Source organism: Eretmochelys imbricata, chromosome 1 (genome assembly GCF_965152235.1).
Source record: "Eretmochelys imbricata isolate rEreImb1 chromosome 1, rEreImb1.hap1, whole genome shotgun sequence".
NCBI classification, from domain to species: domain Eukaryota; kingdom Metazoa; phylum Chordata; order Testudines; family Cheloniidae; genus Eretmochelys; species Eretmochelys imbricata.
This window is the reverse complement of record NC_135572.1, coordinates 330,459,781-330,478,034: the sequence shown is the minus strand read 5'-3', so window position 1 is coordinate 330,478,034 and position 18,254 is coordinate 330,459,781. Positions and strand designations below refer to the sequence as shown.

At 46.4% G+C, this 18,254-nt stretch overlaps 1 protein-coding gene across 5 annotated transcripts in view; it reads left to right on the top strand.

Moving 5' to 3' along the window:
- The first annotated feature begins 2,208 nt into the window (after nucleotides 1–2,208).
- The window catches only part of CPNE8 (copine 8), a 284,253-nt gene continuing 268,207 nt past the window's right edge, over nucleotides 2,209–18,254 (top strand). The window contains exons 1-2 of one of the 5 annotated variants that reach the window (XM_077835129.1): nucleotides 2,424–2,480; nucleotides 2,832–2,967. Coding sequence is in view for 3 of the 5 variants with exons in the window: in XM_077835150.1 (XP_077691276.1) it covers nucleotides 2,341–2,480 (140 nt within the window). In the remaining 2 variants the exon portion in view is untranslated. Of the gene's footprint in view, nucleotides 2,481–2,831; nucleotides 2,968–18,254 lie in introns of all 5 variants that reach the window. The other 4 variants (XM_077835150.1, XR_013348079.1, XM_077835117.1 and 1 more) reach the window with 4 other exon arrangements.

The window sequence follows — 18,254 nt, the reverse complement described above, 5'->3', positions numbered from 1 at the left end:
CTGCTCAGTAGTGCTGCCTGGTGGTACACAGGCCACTCTGATTAGCTGCTCATTAATGTCTCTGCCTGGACTGTCACTTAATTGAAAGCCATCTAATTATTACAGTGTTTTCTGTATTACAAGAAAGAAAGTTAGTGTTCCCCTTTGCTAGGGTTTTTTTCCCCTTATGAACAACATAATGCTAAAAACTGGTTTAGGCCCTCTCCTTCCTGAAAATACACAGGGTGTTGAATGAGGGTCCAGATGGCATGTTAATTATAAACCTGAAGTGTGTGTGTATGTCTTTTTTAAAAAAGAGTGAAAGAAGAATTGGCTAGACCACTCCCAAGCCTCTCATTCACTTGGGGGATGGGGGGAAGATTTATTCATTGAGGCCTGTCCAAAATCTCACTCTTGCAGGGGAGGATAGACTCAGGCTGTCAGGCCCACCCCAAGTCTCCCTCATAGGGGAGATGGAGGGCTCCTTCAGGAAGAGCTGCCCAAATCTCACTCATTTGGAGGGGAGACCCCTTTCAGTCAGACCCTCCCCATGTCTCACCCACTGGTGGTAGGAGGGAGACTTCCTCAGGCAGTTTCTGAGTCAGGCAGGGGAGGTTATGTCTGCGGGCGGGGGAGAGAGGAGCATTGCTCTGTATGCTCCAGGAGCATCCCCATGTCTCATGACTTCCACCCAGCAGCTGGAAAGCCCTCTGCCCCCTTAGTTCCCCTCCCCCAGCAGATGAAAAGCCCTGTCCTGCCCCATAACTGTTTCCAGCATAAACTAGCCCGTCCTGGTCTAGCAGAGTTGGTGCTGCTGGGGGAACAGGGAGAAGGGGAGTGGCTGAAGCCTTGTGGGGGCTGGGACAAGGCTTGATGTGTACCAGCCCCTGGCAAACCCTCTTGGACTCCTGCCTCAGCTAAATCCGATTTGCTGTTGTGCTATTGCTAAGTGACCCCCCTCTCCATGGCTCCAACCATTGGGTAGTTTCATCAGCAGCTGGGCTATGATAGATGAAGGGCTCAAAAGGGGCTCGGCTGCATTTCATGCAGTGGAAGGTCCCTCAGCACTTGGCTTAGGGTTACCAACTGCTCGGCATTTGACCAGCTTGGCCATTTTTTTTATGGATTTGCCAGTTGCCACAATAATAATTTAATCTGCTGGGTTTTTTATGTGGGTCTAAAGAGTTGCATTATCATCACAATACACCAGGATATCTAATGTTAAAAGTTTATGTATCCAGCTAAAGATGCAGCAGTGTTCCCATTTCCACACTTTAAGTGACAACAGATCAAAACTATTGAAATTCAGTAGCTGTCTGCCCACCAACATGCAAATGCACGCGCGCATATGTGAGAGGATTTGAGTCACGCGAGCGTGAGGAGATGTGCAATGTTATCAATCTTATCTATATGTGTTATCTCTCCATAGGTGGCTGTTGAAGGGGGCGTTGCAGTGTAGCCTTGTGGTTGAGGTTGTGACAGGCTTGCCTTGTGGGGCGGGGGTTAGGGTTGCCAGGTGTCTGATTGAAAAGGGACCCTGGCAGCTCTGGTCAGCCCTGTTGACCAGGCCGTTGAAACTCCAGCTGGAGGCGCAGCAGGGCTCAGGCAGGCTTCCTGCCTGCCCTGGCTTTGCGCGGCTCCCAGAAGCAGCCGGCATGTCCGGCTCCTAGGTGCAGGGGAGGCCAGGAGGTCTCCATGCGCTGCCCCCGCCTGAGCAGCGGCTCACACTACATTTCAAAGGTGGTAACCCTCTTCATGGGTCTGGCTCCAGCTCTCCGGCCCCCTCTGCCCTGTACTCTCTTCCTTCAGGGGTCTGGCTCGCTCTGCCCTTCGTGCGACTGCCAGGGAGTAGCGCCTGCCCCACGGCGGCTCAGGGCTCGAGGTAACCGCCAGATGTTCGGCCGCAGGAGGCTTCACTTAACGGAGTCCCCCACCAGGGGCCGCTGTACACGTGTCCCAGCGCTGCTAGGGAGGGTAAAGTGCTATTTCTCCTCCCCCGCCCCGGCGCAGGTTCCCTCCAGCTCCCGCCACCGGGGCGGCTCATGTTCCAACCCCGCGCTGGCGCCACGCGGGGCAGGGAACGCTCTCACCCACCTTGCGCGGGGCAGGGAACGTTGGAGACCGTTGGTCACTCGTGGGCCCCCAGGTTGGGGTTACTGTCACGCGCGGGTTCGGCCCGTGGTGACGTCACCGGTCGCGCCCTAATCTCACTTAGTCGGCGTTTCCCGCCCGCGTGCAGCAGTTTGAGCTCAGCCCAGTGGCTCTACCCAGTCGGTTAGTGACCAGCAAGAGGAGCGGCGGTAGTGAGCTCTGCTGCTGGGAGCTCCCGCTAGCGACGCCTCTTACGCCCCGCCCTGCCCCATGTTCGGACCTGATAAGCAGTCCGGGCAGCCGAAGCTGGACGGCGGTGGCAGGTTTGGGAATATGGCGTCCGTGGGGGAATTTAACTCGTTCAGCGCCAGCATCCCGGCCACCAAGGTGGAGCTGTCTGTGTCCTGCAGGTAAGCGAGCGGGGTTAGACGGTGCGAGGCGCCCGCGGGTGCCGCCTTGCGTGGCGAGTCAGGTGTGAAAGCCCCGTCTGGTGCCCTGGGAGGATTGGGGAGGGGGGGTCCGACGTGACTGATCCAGCCCCCTTGTGGTTTCTCGGGCTGGGGTTGTGCGCTCCACTCCCGCTGTGATGAGCTGTGTGGGCGGAGGGTCCCTTCCCTCTGCGGGGTGGGGTGGGTAGGACGGGGACTTGGGGAGCAGGCGGAGTGAAATCCCTAACGCTGGGGACCGCACAAAGGAGAGTTGGTTTCGGTTCCCTTTCGCAAGCTCAGTCTGGAGACACTTGTCTCATCCGTTTCTTCTAGGAATCTTCCAGCTGGGAGAAGTTCGTAAATCCTCATGCAGAGGGGTGGGTCAGACACCAAAATCTGGTAACAGGCTCGTTCCCTTCCTGGGAATCTCCGATTGGCTCTGGTGTTCTGGGCAGCGCAGGGAGTGATGGTAAATCCGTAGAGAAATAGTAGATGGGGGATTCCCCGTACCAAAACGGTATGGCAACCTGGGCCACTGCCTCAACTTATTTCCTCATGGGAGGGTGCGTGTGAGGCAGGCATCTTTTTTTAGATCTGTTCCAAACCTCTCACCGGAGGAGGGGGAGAGAGAGAGAGACTCGAGGTGGGTTTCTGCGGTCAAGGAGTATTTCCTCAGTCAGGCTGGCACTTATCCTCAGACCTCTCCCCAAGTCTCATGAGATGCGGAGAGGAGGGACAACCCCTGTCAAAACATTGTTTAAAGGCGCCTTCTGAAACTGTTTCCAAACCTTAACAGTCCAGCCACACACTCCGTCCATCCTTGACTATGAAGTTAACGGTAACTAACAAAAACCTAACTAATGATATTTTACTTGCTCATCAGAATTTACTCGGCCTGGGTGCTTGTGGGCAAGTAGAATGTTCTAAGTTTGGGAAAGATTTCCAACCCCCACAAAAGATGAAGAATTTTTGCTTTGTGTGCAATGAGACCCTCTACCTAGTGTTTAGAAATCTCCTTAAAACTGCCCAATCGACTGTAGATAAGCAGCCGCCATAGCTGGTGTATTTGGCAGCTTTAATTGTTAGTGTTGCTTCCTGTTGGGAAATGAAACAGTTTGCTGAGCCGTTGCCAGTGACATACTGTACTACTAAAATGTCCCAGGCTGTATCCTCTCTCTGTTGCTCCACGGCCACTCCTTCAGCAGTTTTGAAAACAGAACAGCTGCTCCTGCAACTCCCTTCCCCAAAGTAAACCTCGTAGCTGTTTAAGGGGAACATTTTGAATAAGGATAAATGGAATGAGAAGCACTATATTCCTCAAAAAGAAAAGGAGTACTTGTGGCATCTTAGAGACTAACCAATTTCAAGTACTCCTTTTCTTTTTGCGAATACAGACTAACACGGCTGTTACTCTGAAACCTGTCACTATAGTCCTCGATTTCCTGATAGCTTTTCATCTGCCCAGCCAAGCACTCCCCGCCCCCCAGCAAAACGTGCTTGTTTATTGTTAGGTTGTCCACCTCCTCCACCAATACTATTGTTTAAGTTGCCTCTTGTCTTAATATAAAATTACAAGGTGTCTTGGACAGGAATGACCTTCTTGTTATTTTTTTGTACAGCACTGTATAAATTGATTAGGTTCCCTAGCCACTGTCTGTAATACAAATAATAAAAAAGGCTGACGTCCTCCACTCTCTGTGTAGAAGAGGGATGAACTTATTTAATGGGGGTTGGTTTTAAGACTCTGTAAAAGTTCTTCCTTTTGGGATGAAGTTTTTTGTATATTGAAATTTTCAAAGTTTGTGACGCCTCAGAATACTGAATTTCTAGAAGTCTCCACAGAGTTTCTAAATAGCACCCAAAGGGAAACTGGACACCACACAAGGCATATTATTGTTTAGAGAAAAACAGGCGCTAGGATTCAGGAGTTTTAGTTTTAGGGTTTGGTTTTGTAAGTAAATGCTGTGATATTATCTGACATTTTGTGGTATTTTATACTTTTTGACTCAGTTTTGTTTGTAATGAGAGAACACCTCTTCAATTCAGATTGCTTGGTTTACTTTTTTATATTTTATTTCAGATTTTCAGTACTAAACTTGGCAATAAATAGAACAGTACTGTTATGAAACTTGTGTTGAAGAAAATAGTACTGATGTAAAATAGTATATCCAAATCTAGCTTATAGAGAGATACTATTTTTTTTAAATAATCAGTTCAAGAAGTTATTTAAATACTATAACTCACTTAATACGATTGGCTAAAATGCTGGGTGTTCATGTCTGTGTACATGCTGTAGCTAGACAGAGGAAAACAAAACATTCCATGGGTTCATGCAACAGAAAGAAAAACAAGGTTGTTCAAACAAAACTGGCTTCTCATTTGACTGTTAACTCCTCCTAGCTCCTCCTCTTCATTCCTGTGTTATGTCTGTCTTGTCAAATGTTAATGTCTAAATATATGGGAATTCCCTAAGGGAATTTCCTTTATAATGCAAGTGGTGAACTGCACTTTTTTTTTTTTGATTGGCAGCAGAAACATGTATTAATATCAAAATGGAAAATGAATGACTTTAGGAAAGACACTAATGAATAACACATGATTATGACTCATCTGCGTACACATTTATTGGCTAAAACCTCAAAAGAAATAGCATTCTAATAAAAATATGCAATATGGACAGAAGAATAAACTATGCCAGTTACAGCAATAAATGCTTCAATCGTTCAATAATTAGCAATTACATTTGTTTTTAGAAAATTTCTGCCTTCATTTATAGTGTAGTACAATATCTTAAATGATGTAATTATTTCATTATGAGCCATAGAACCAGTATTAGCACTAGGTGATGATACTGATTATCAGCTAATAAAGCATTAGTTTGTGCTTGTCTGTTCTTAAATTCCAGCTACATTTTCCACTTCCTTTTTGGATGTCTATAGGAACCATAGAACACTGGTCCATTTGTCATTTGCTGACTGGTGTAACTGGGCTGTCAGTGGAGGCAATGTGGTCTACTAGTTACATTAATAGACAGGGAGTGAAGCAACATGGGTTCTATTCCTGACTTGACCAATAATTCACTCTGTGACCTGTGCAAGTCACTTCACTACTACTTGGTGCTTCAGTTTCCCCATCAGTAAATTGGAGTTAATAATAAAACTATGTTCACACACAAATGAAACCTCTGACTTCAAGAGATAGACCACTCGAGAAACCATGTGACTTCCCCCCAAAGAGATTATAAAAAAAAGATAGTGCCCTTCTTCCCCTCCCCCCCCCACACCCCAATTTTGTCTTGATTTTTGAATTCCCTCTGCCTATCACATGCTTGTGTGACAATTGGTATTGCTCACTGTCCCAAATTTATTTGGCAAGGTGATTTTTGGCCCTTGATGCAGGAATAAGTTTGCCAGGTCCAGTTTTCAAGTGGAACACCAGGTCGAAAAGGGACCATGGCAGCTTCGGTCAGCACCGCTAACTAGGCTGTTAAAGTCCAGTTGGTGTGGGGCTGGCAGGCTCCCTACCAGGTTTGCACAGCTCCAAGGAAGCTGCCGGCATGTCCCTTTGCCCCCTAGATGTAGGGGTGAGCACGAGGGTTCCACGCGCTGCCCCCACCCTGAGTGCCGGCTCTGCAGCTCCCATTGGCCGGGAACCTCCACCTAGGAGCTGGAGGAACATGCCAGCAGCTTCCTGGGAGCAGCGTGAAGGCTAGACACCTAACCTGCCTCAGCCTGGTGAAAATGAGTGAGTGAAAGTGCGGGAGAGCGAGGGTGGGGGGATGGAGAGAGCGGGGGGCAGAGCCTTGGGGAAGGGGCAGGGCAAGGGTGTTCTGTTTTGTGTGATTAGAAAGTTGGAGGAGCTCTAACCCCTACATCTGTCTGTCCCCTGTCCAGCGATTAATCCTGCTCCTCCTTCCCCCAGTTCCTGTGTCAGTTCTGCTCATTTGTAGCCCCAGGACCCGTACGTTCTGCCCTCTAGCCTCTCCATCAATTCAATGTTCCACCCCATCAGTTCTGCCCTCTACCTCATTTCTGCTCTTCCTGGGGTTTTTCACTTCTCTCTCCTAGGCCTAGGAGTGGGGACTACAGCAGGGTCCCCTTCTCCCCCATTCCAGGCTGGGGCAATGGGGAGGATTAGCTCTAGTGCTTCTTCACCCCTTTATCCTGTTCCCAAGGTGCATGTTGCAGTGAGTGGAGAGAGGACCAGAGGAGCCATCCCCATTGTTCCAGGAGGGGATGAGGGACGGGAGCTGACCTGAGCTTCTGAGCTCTTTCCTTCCCTTCGACACCCAACACCGCCCCCCCTCCTCCCCCCCCCCCCCCCCCCGCTCCTGCACACTGAAGCCATTTTCAACTGGTGGAAAGAGGGAGTGGGGGGTGAGAGCTCTTCGTGCAGCAGCTCCGACTGGTTGCTCTGCCCCATGAACTGAACTTCTTTCCCCCGAAGCAACACTCAAAAAAAGTCAGATGGCTGGAGTGTCTTGCTTCATCATAAGACTTGCTACATCCCTGGCCAAATCCAGACACCTGTGGATAAAATGGCTCATCTCTTGGCATTGATTTAGTATTGATTTTACAGTTATTTCTTTCTTTGTCTACAATGTTTTGTCTGATTTGTATGGCTATAAAATGTGAGCATAGGCATAGTCTTACAATTGTTGGAGAAGCAAGAAGTCAGGATATTTTTCATTATTATTATTATTGATTTGCATTATCATAGTGCCTAGTCTAGGAGCCCTCTGTGTTTGTGAAGTGCCTAGAAAAACAGGGTCTTGGTCCATGACATTTATTTAATGTCAGATAATTAAGAAAAGGGCCAGAGTTTCTGTGAACTTGATAGAGCACAGTATGTCTGTGGGTTTCCAATCCAGGGAGATTCTAGAAGTCTGCAGGGGGATCTATCCAGGAAGCACCAAAATAATTGTGCTTTTAAGTTTAGATACTGACTTCCAAAGTTTTTAAATACTTGGGATTTTTTTTTTTTTTGGTCTCGTGTTTAATGTTTTTGTTGGGATTTTCTGTGGTCTATAAGTAACTTATAGATGTTTGTTTAGTTGTGATGTTACATATATTAAGAAGAACTTATTTGTGGTGCATTTCCATTTGTGAGATATGGTACATCTGGTATGTAGCTGATGAACTGCATTGAAAAGCAATGTCTAGCAAAGTCCGGGGGCAGGCGGTGGGGGTGACATCATTGACCTACTCTACGTAAAGGAGTGCACCACCTTGACAGCCTCAGTTCCTTTGCCACTGTCGCAGAGAGCAAATGGAACTTGCCTTTGTTACCTCAGGCTAGCTTTTCCCTTAATCTGATTTTAATATTTTCTTGTAAACGTCAGTTGAGTAATATAGGATAGTTTATTCTAGAGCCTTCCTTTTTCCTGGGAGCCATTGACCTCTCACCAAGACTTCACGGGGCCTAGAGCTTTATGAGGGTTTCAACAGGTACACCTCCCTTGGGGTTCCATGTTATTCCCACTGCTTTCAGCGAGAGGGAGTCTGTCTTATGGTAGCTGGATGCATAGGCACTGACTCCATGGCTGTTCTGGGGATGGAGCACCCACAGGAAAAAAATGGTGGGTGCTGAGCACCCATGGACAGCTCCCCTACCAGAACCTCCCCCTCCCCCACAGCACCTTCTGCCCACCAGCGGGCCCTGCCGATCAGCGAGTTCCCCCCCGCCCCTTCCAGTGCCTACCATGGATCAGCCGTTTCACGGCAACAGGAGGTGCCGGGGGGAGGTGTGAGGGCACATGCTAGGGGAAGGGGGTGGAACTGGGCAGGGAAGAGGTGGGGCGGAGCGGGGGTGGGAAGAACCAGGGCGGGGTGGGACTTTGGGGGAAGGGGTGAAGTGGGGGTGGGGCCTGGGCAGAGCTGAGGGGGAACGCCCCCCAGAAGATTAGAAACTTGGTGCCTATGGCTGGATGTCAACTTCTTGATACTGCCAGCGCTTCAGTCACATAAGCACTCTCCTCTGAACTTACACCAGCCCTCAGTTTGCCTTACAAATTAACACTAAGTACACCCAGTTCCGAAGTTCCCCATAAGTGTCCCTCTGTTAGGGTGACCAGATAGAAAGTGTGAAAAATCGGGACGGGGGTGGGGGGGTAATAGAAAAAAGCCCCCAAAATTGGGACTGTCTCTATAAAATTGGGACATCTGGTCGCCCTATCCTCTAGTATCCCCTAGCCCTGATCCACTGGACACTCACAGAAATTACCAGATAAGCTGTCCCCAAAGGAACGCAAGCTTGTTCGATTCAGCTGAGTATAATCTCCAATGTGACAATACAGCACTGTAATCTATTTATAGTGAAAACAAAATATAAAGTATCAGAGGGGTAGCTCTGTTAGTCTATATCCACAAAAACAATGTTGAGTCTGGTGGCACCTTAAGCAGATTTATTTGGGCGTAAGGTTTTGTGGGTAAAACAAATATAAAGTTTTATTAACATCTTAATATGTAAGAGATCGCAAGCAAGGATAGTCAGAACACCATGTTACAAATAAAACAAAAGGTATAACATGCTTCTTACATTCTAAGCTTAAAATTAACAGGCTAAGCCCTTGTCTAAAAAAGTCTGTCTTGCCCAAATGTCCTTTATGGTGCTTTCAGCCAAACCCTGGTTGAGATCCCATTTTCATGACTGTAATTGCACTGTTCAGTAGTCCCCAGATGCAGGATAAAACAGGGATCCTTTTGCCTTCCTATTATACCCCAGAGTTGATTGTCTTTGCACCTCAGGGACAGGACAATGCCCTGTGGTTCAGTTTCCAGCATCTTTCCATGTTAATTTAACATCCTTATGTTGACTGAGGTAAGCAGTGTCAGGATGAGCTCCACCCTGACATCTGGTGGTGAGGTGTGGCAAGTTGTGGAAAAGAACTTCAGGGGCCGATCTCATTTGCATAGGCACACCCACCCCGCCTAGAATGAGGCCATAGCTGCCCAAATGGTCACTTTGGCTGCTGTGGGATCCCCAGTGTTTCTGTTATTGGGGCAGGAAGAATAAATTGTTATTACCCTGATTATGGGAACTGTGCTTGGAACTGTACTTGGCCTTTTGTTATGATGGAGGGACTCACCATCAACTAAGGAGCACTCGCTAGGCAAGGGTCATGGGTTCCAAAACTCTATGAATGGAGAGAGGCTGGGGACAAGTATTAATACTTGGTGGCATGGGCCCCTTGGTGAGGGCCTTACATGCTAATTGCACTTTCTCTTCTCTCCACTGTGGAATATCAGAGCTAATTCGTTAGAAGTCTAGTTACAGGCTGCTGAGCTCACTTTGGGCTAATAGTGCACCAGCACTGAGGCTCCCCTACTACAAGCTGAATTCACCAAAGAGCTGAACTGACTAAGAGCTGATATCACTGAGCGTTGTGTTAAGTATCGGGGGAGCCTGAAGATATATTGTGGAGCAGTTTGCGGGGTGGCTGGAGTGCCTTGTGGACAGGCTGGTAGAGCAGTTTATAGGATGGCGGGTGCTGCTGGTGGGATGCGGAGCAGTTCGTTGATCGGCTGGTGGAGCAGTTTGTGGGATGGCGGGAGCTGCGTGTGGGCTGCAGAGCGGAGCTGAGCGAAGCAGTTTGTGGGGCGGCTGGCAGAGCGGAGCGAAGGCCTTTGGAGCTGTGGGGCGGTCTGCTTCAGATCATGTAAGGTGCCTCTTACCTCCGCCCCCATCTCCGCCCAGGTTGGGAGGTAAAGCTCTGTAGATAAACTTTTGAACTCTGGGGCTGCCCTGACCAGGGACAGAGACTTTTGGGTCATTGGACTTTTGGGACTTTGGGTGATTTGGGGTTGCTGGACTCAAGAACCAAAGGGAAAGGGCATGCCCCAATTTGCTTGGGGTGGGTTTTTTGCTCATGGGTTGTGTTATGAATCCTGTTAGTGGTGTTTCCCCAACATAATACCACATTGTTTCTCTCTGTTATTAAAAGGCTTTTTGCTACACTGAGACTATGTGCTTGTGAGAGGGGAAGTATTGCCTCTTGGAGGTGCCCAGCGGGGGTGGTATATATTTGTCCCAGGTCACTGGGTGGGGGCTCGAGCTGGTTTGCATTGTGTTATTGGAATGGATCCCCTAGATATTGAACCCGGCCCTTGTTGCTGCCAACTCCGAGGGGCAGAAGGGTTACACTTAGAATGCAGATGTAGTTCCCATTGTGTTTTGTTTACTATACTTAATTTACATAAGAGTCAGGGAGGTGAATAGATAGGTGCTTTGTCTGGCAGAAAACAGGGTGGATTGATTTTAAATCATGATTCAGATCACGAAGTGGAAAGCCTCTATTTCAGCGGTCCCCAAACTTTTGAGGGTTATGCCCCTACCTTATCCCTGTCATGTTTCTTCCCCCCCCCCCCAGCCCCCCAAGCTGGGGCAAGGAGCAGGGCCATGGTTTGCGGGAGAGGGAAGGATGTGGACCGGGGTAAGGGGGTTGAGGCTGGGGTAGCAGCTGGGGGTGAAGTGGGGCTGCGGCCAGGGGCCGAGACTGGGGGTGAGGGCGGGAGTGGAGCTGCAGCCGAGCCACTGTGGGGACTGGCAGCCAGGCCCATGGCCAGGTACGGCACTGCTCCTGGCTTTGTCCCCTGCCTCGGCCTTGGGCTGGGAACGGCGCTGAGGCTGCAGGCTAGCACGGGACTGGCATTGGAGCTGTGCAGAGGCTGGGGACAGGGCTGGGAGCTGAGGGCAGGGAGGGGCTGGCTGGTGCTCCCTCCCTGCTCCTGTGAGGCTGGCCTAGGCCCCACTATGCCCCCCCCCCCCCGGACGTTCCTCCACACCCTCCTAGGGGGCCTGCCCCACACTTGGGGGACCTCTGCTCTATTTAAATCATTGATTTTTAGTCAGTTTTCCCATTTGTACTTCAGTTTTTTTCTAAAGAAAGGTGATTTTCTTCTCCGTTGATATAGCCATTAAAACATGTTGAGTTACAGCTAAATAGAACTCCTGTACCCAATAGAACAGGCCTTGGGTCTCCCCAGGATCAAAGCTTTAATACAGTACATGACCTATTGTGCTATATTTATAAAGCTTGACCTCAAAAGTTAGGTTCTCCCCCTCCCCTATTTCTTAAACAGATTAGAAAGAAAAGCAGCCCTTAACTCAGTTTTTGGTAGAGGCTCATGGATTCAACAAATTTATATGTAAATGTTTTAAGACATTAACATATTTTATATTACAGTCAGATTTCATTTTAAACAGGTTTTTTAAAAAGAAAAAATTTAAATTTAAATGACATTTTAAAAAAAAATCTTTAAATCATCCGGTCTAGCAGAGAACCTGTCAGTCAACTCTGCCAGGTTACATAGTTTTAAAGCATATTTTTAGTAGGAATACACAACTCCTCACACACCATCCATACATGCATCTCAGTGATTACGGTGACCAGTGTGTCACCGGCTTTCATTTGATACCTTACAATACAGTGCATCATTGCTGTAACGTCTTTCATTATTATGAAACTTCGGCTGTAACAACCCTGGTCCCTGCATCCCAACTACAGTACAGTACGCAAAGCCATAACCAGGGCAGGACGAGTGGGGCAGCCACTCAAGGCGCAAAGCTGAGGGGATGGAAAAATGAGGCGGAAAAATGGGGGGGGGGGAAATAGTAGGGGATAGAGCCCTGCAGCAGGACAATACCATGCCACCTTTACTTCTGCACTGCTGCTGCTGGGATGCTGCCTTTAGAGCTGGGTGGCCAGAGAGCAGCAGCTGCAGAAGTAAGGTGGCATGGTAATAGTATTGCCATAGAAACTGGCAAAATTAATTGATTTTTTTTTTTTTTTTTTTTGTTTAGAACTGAGATTTAAATCAATGTTTGGAATTTTATTTTAATTGAAACAAAACTGAAAATTTATACTTCTAAATTTTTATATTTGACTGTTCCATTTCAGTTTGAGATTTGTGTTATTTTGTATTCTTCAATGAATTAACACAGAATACTGGAGGCATGTAATATTATTTTATTAATTAATTTAGCTAGCACCTTTGTCCAAGGTGACAAAAGTTAACTTACTCCAGCAGTTCATCGTTCATTTTGATTGTTCATTTGCTATAACAAACAAAAGGTTTGGATCCCAACAAGTAGTACACTATTTGTGTAAAAATACCATGAAAGCAATATGTTAGGTGTAGTGAGATTGTCAGACCTGATACGAGTTGCTGACCCAAAATAGTAAACTCTTTGCCAGCTGGCACCTCTCTGTCATGGGCCTTCTGCCTGGCAATCATACTGGACACTAATGCCCATGTGCAGTGACCTTTTGTGCGGGCGGGACTTACACAGTAACCCAGCATATGACTTTCCCTTCCACCACAGGGAGTGAAGGTGTGGAGAGAGATTTGAGGTTCCATGCTCATCTAGCTTCTCAGTGCCTACAGCTTGATACCCCAGTGGGCCCACTGAGGGTTCTGAAACCAACCACTGTGCTGTGATCCTTTGATATAGGACCCAAGATGGGATTTTGCTGTTGAGCCTCAGTGCTGTGTTCTATCACTGGCTCAAAATGGGAATCTCCTGTGTCTTATACTGAGATTGAATCCCTCACCTTGCTACTGCCACCAATATCCATTCTAGCACCGTGAGCTCCCTTCAGCGTGTGTGCCCTCACCAGCACCTATTCCTCACTTGCGTGAACACTTTTTACAAAGTGATCACTATGTCTGACCTTTTAGTCCTCATCCTCAAAAGGTAACCCACATATCACTTTCAAAAGACAAGCCTGGGAGCTTAAATTCATAATTTTAAAAATCCTGGACTGAATAGAAACTTTGGATTTATGATTACAATTATCTCTAACCCACTAACAACCCCCCTCACCAGCTGTCAAGGTTCCTTCCCCACTCTGAACTCTGGGGTACAGATGTAGGGACCTGCATGAAAAACCCCCTAAGCTTATTTTTACCAGCTTAGGTTAAAACTTCCCCAAGGTACAAACTATTTTACCTTTTGTCCCTGGACTTTATTGCTGCCACCACCAAGCGTTTAACAAATATAACAGAGAAAGAGCCCACTTGGAAACGTCTTTCCCCCCCAAGCCCTACACCCCCTTTCCTGGGGAAGGCTTGATAAAAATCTACTAATTTGCATAGGTGAACACACACCTTGGATCTTAAGAACAATGAAAAATCTATCAGGTTCTTAAAAGAAGAATTTTAATTAAAGAAAAAGGAAAAGAATCACCCCTGTGAAATCAGGATGGTAAATACCTTACAGGGTAATCAGATTCAAAACATAGAGAATCCCTCTAGGCAAAACCTTAAGTTACAAAAAGATACAAAAAACAGGAATATCCATTCCATTCAGCACAACTTATTTTATCAGCCATTTAAACAAAACAGAATCGAATGCATATCTAACTAGATTGCTTTCTGACTTTTTACAGGAGATGCCTTGTGAGGTATCATTTGAAAAGTCATAATTTGCTTAACATTGTTGTCCTGTTAAAACTTGTGCCTCAACACTGTATATGGAGTTATGAGATTTTGCTATAGGTTTGTTAATGAAACATATTGTGAGTCTGGGAAAAGCCCACAGACTAGCACTTCAGAAGTAATAAAGGCCTTGACTGTCAACTGTATGTACACAGAAGGTGCAAGCAAGAATTTGCAATTCATATGAAGGACTGATTGAAGGGCACATAGGCAATGGAACTGTCTAACCACTTGACACAGCAAGGATTTTTCAGCATGAGGCGCTGTGTTTTTTTTCCTTTTTATACCCCAACACACAAATTACCTCGCTCCTCCCTCATCTCAACACCTGGAAGTAAGATTGTTTGGAGGGCAAAGAGTAGCAGTATTGAACTGTGGGAAGGGATGGTCCTAACTGGAAGGTTTTCTAGTTAGGATGAATTGTGAACTGTCTGCAGCATCTGGTTGGGTGAGAAAGTTGCTTGCTTCACATTTTAGTTAGCTTGGTGAAGCTTCAGAATTAGATTGGAATTTTTATCATTTTATTTCTTTTTTTAGTCAATTCTGACCTTTTATGCCTGTATCACTTATCACTTAAAAGCTATCTTTAGATAAAAGAACAGAACTAGATTATCTAAACTAGTATGTTTTGATTGAAGTGTTTGGGGAATCTCTATTCAGGTTAACAAAGGCTGTTACATATTCTTTACTCTTTGATTGAATGATGAACTAATTAATGAGCTTGCACTACACGGTGAGGGAACTGGACTATACAAGGCACATGCTTCGGGGGTGCAGTGCTATGACAAGGATATGGAGGTGTTCCCCTGAATTAGTTCATGAGTGGCTGAGAGAGCATTCATGTAATTTCGCTGGGTGTGCCTTTATATGCTAATGGCTGTGTGAGCATGGCCTGGAGAGGCTGTTTTTCCATCAGCAGAGCCGTGTAAGAGGAAATCCTGGTATGACGTTATTGACTTGAACTGGGACATATAGAACATTTTGCAACCAAAGTCCTGTAGTGGCACCAAATCTTGTATAAAGGGGGTCAAATGAGGTGTCTAAGATGAGGTTATAGTTTGCTGCTTATGATTATGCTATCTGTTTGCATGTATCATTTTTGTATTTAAAGATATAAGTATTTCAAACTTATGCTATGCTTCTGGGTTCCACCCCAGACAAGTTGGTGTCAGCTTTGCCTAGCCTGCTGGATGGCCCATTAAGGACCATCAGCTATACAACTGACCCACGAGAGAAGGCAGACACGCCTTGGGATTCAGCAAGGTATGCAGGGACCTGCCTATGGACAGAACTTTGAGGTTTTTCCAGGCCATGTGATGGACAGCTTGTCTTTGGGACAAAGAAAGAAAGAGACCACATGAAAGAGGATATAAAAAGCTGCTGCAGCTTCTTCATCTTGTCTTCAGTCCTGCTTCTTACCTCTGGAGGAACTTTGCTACACTGAAGCTTTGAACAAAGGACTGATGACCCATCCCAGCTGTGGATGTACTCCAGAGACTTGATTTGAACCTGCAGTTTATTCTGTAACTGCTGCAAGCCTGAACCAAGAACTTTGCCATTACTGTGTGTAATTGATTCCATTTAACCAATTCTAGCTCTCATCTATATTTTTCTCTTTTTATGAACAAACCTTTAGCTTTTAGATTCTAAAGGATTGGCAACAGCGTGATTTTTAAGATCTGATTTGTATATTGACCTAGGTCTGGGGCTTGGTCCTTTGGGATCGAGAGAACCTTTTTTTCTTTTACTGGGGTATTGGTTTTCATAACCATTTGTCCCCATAACGAGGGGCACCACTGGTGATCCTGGGAAACTGGAGTGTCTAAGGGAATTGCTTGTGTGACTTGTGGTTAGCCAGTGGGGTAAAACCAAAGTCTTCTCTGTTTGCCTTGGTGTGCATAGAAACCCCAGCCTTGGGCTGTAACTGCCCTGCTTGAAGCAATTTATCCTGAATTGGCACTCTCAGTTGGGTCCCACCAGAACCAGCATTGTTACACCTGGTCTTTAATTAAGAATTAAGAGGCACAGCTTTTCAAAAGTCCACACTGTACCCTTGGGCAGTGGTTCTCAACCAGGGGTCTGGGATCCCCTGGGGAGGGGGGTTGTGAGAAGGTTTCAGGGGCGCCGCCAAGCAAGGCCAACATTAGACTCGTTGGGGCTCAGGGCACGAAGCTGAAGTCCCAGCCCATGAGGTTGAAGTCCAGGGTCCTGAGCCCTACCACCCGGGGCTGAAGCCAAAGCCTAAGCAATGTAGCTTTGTGGGGGGGGGCCTCTGGCATGTCCCCCGGCAATTGCCCTGCTTGCTACCCTCTAATGCCAGCCCTGGCTTTTATATGCAGAAAACCAGTTATTGTGACACAGGGGGTCCATGGAGTTTTTATAGCATGTGGGGGAAGAGGGGTCCAAAAACAAAGGTTGAGAACTCCTGCCCTGGGGGATGTTACAACTACTTTTTCTGATGGGAAAGTATTCTGAATCATTCTACAGTTGCCCTCTTTCATAGAGCCCAAGATCAGAAAGGACCACTGTGATCTTCTAGTCCAGGGATCTGCAACCATTGGCATGCGGTCCGCCAGGGAAAGCTGCTGGCGGGCTGGGATGGTTTGTTTACCTGCAGCGTCCGCAGGTTTGGCCGATTGCAGTTCCCACTGGTCATGGTTCGCCGTCCCAGGCCAATAGGGGCTACAGGAAGCAGCGTGGGCTGAGGCATGTGCTGGCCGCCCTTCCCGCAGCCCCCATTGGCCTGGAACGGCGAACCACAGCCAATGGAAGCTACGATTGACCAAACCTGCGGACGCTGCAGGTAAACAAACCTTCCTGGCCTGCCAGGGGCCAAAGATTGCCAATCCCTGTTCTAGTCTGACCTTCTGTATAATACAGGCCATAGAACTCAAGGGCTGAGTCTGATACTACCCAAATAACAAGGAGGCCCTTAGAAATAATTTTCTGGGTCATGCTCAGTAAGTCCTCTGTCAAAACACAAGGGAAGGATTTTTCCCCTGTTGACCCGTGTTTAGTGAGGAAAGAGAGTATTAAAGTGTCTAGTCTGAAAATTGACAATGGGGAAAATGGCACCACCATATTAAGCTGATAAGTAATATTTAATGAAATCTGAGATTCTGCAGGAGATGAGGGCTCTCACTTGCTATGCGTGAGTGGATTTTAAGTTGCGTGTGAGGTTACAGGAGGAAAATTTTGTATTCTTCAGAGATGAAGTTAGTATGTATTGTTTCTCATTACTCTAAAATTTGAAATTAGAAAAAAAAACCCCAAATATGAGCAGGCTAAAATAAAATATGCTCAAATAAATTGGTTAGTCTCTAAGGTGCCACAAGTACTCCTTTTCTTTTTGCGAATACAGACTAACACGGCTGTTACTCTGAAACCTAAAACAAATGTTACCTTTATAATCTAGGTCAGTTTTTTTAATCAGTCCATGCATAATGTATAAATTACCCTAATGTATAAATTGTATAAATTAAACCACATAAAACAACATAGGGATCAGTGATTTTTATTTTATACTTAGCTACAGCAGCTGACTGGATTAGTGAATACTGGTCTGATTTAATCAAGTGTGGTACAGTATCTTCAAGTTTTAGGCTAAATGTAGTATGATTATAATAGCTGCACAATTTAGGGAAATAAGAGGTTTTTATTTTATTGGTTCGACTGAGGTTACACTACAGTAAAGTTAATAATTTCATTCACTAAGAACTATTTTATGTATGGAATAATTAGGCTAGTTCTTTCTGCTTTATTGTTACTACTCTTTAAATAGAACAAGAAACTTATTCGGATGTCTTTAACCCGCCTCACTCTTTCTTAAGCTGGCACCTCATACATCCAAACCATGTAGATGTTCTGGGTGATGGGCTCTCCCTCCCTCCTCTGACCTCCTGACCCTGTATCCTACTCCAGCCAGTGTGGATGGTTCTCTTCTTCTTCCTTTCAGGACTTTCATCACTGGGCCATAAACATGATACTACTTCCCAACTTGCAAAACAAAGAGACCTTTTCTTTTGAGGGTTGTCTAGATTAAACAAGTATTTGTTCTAGTCCTCAATTGATGAAGGAGAACTTTCCTCCCTCTTAAATACTCTGGAAGAAGATTCAGGTCAGTTATTCCCTAATAAAGGCATAGAGGTCTTCATTGGATTAATTAATTTCTCTCAAGCTGCCTGAGCAAGCAACTTAACCTCCTGCTCAGGATCCCCCTCAAGATGAGCCATAGGAAAGGCAGGTCTTTTGAGAAATCTGTAGATTTCACCCCCGCACATTTCTCTGTATGCTCCAAGCCTGAAAAGAAGTCAATCAT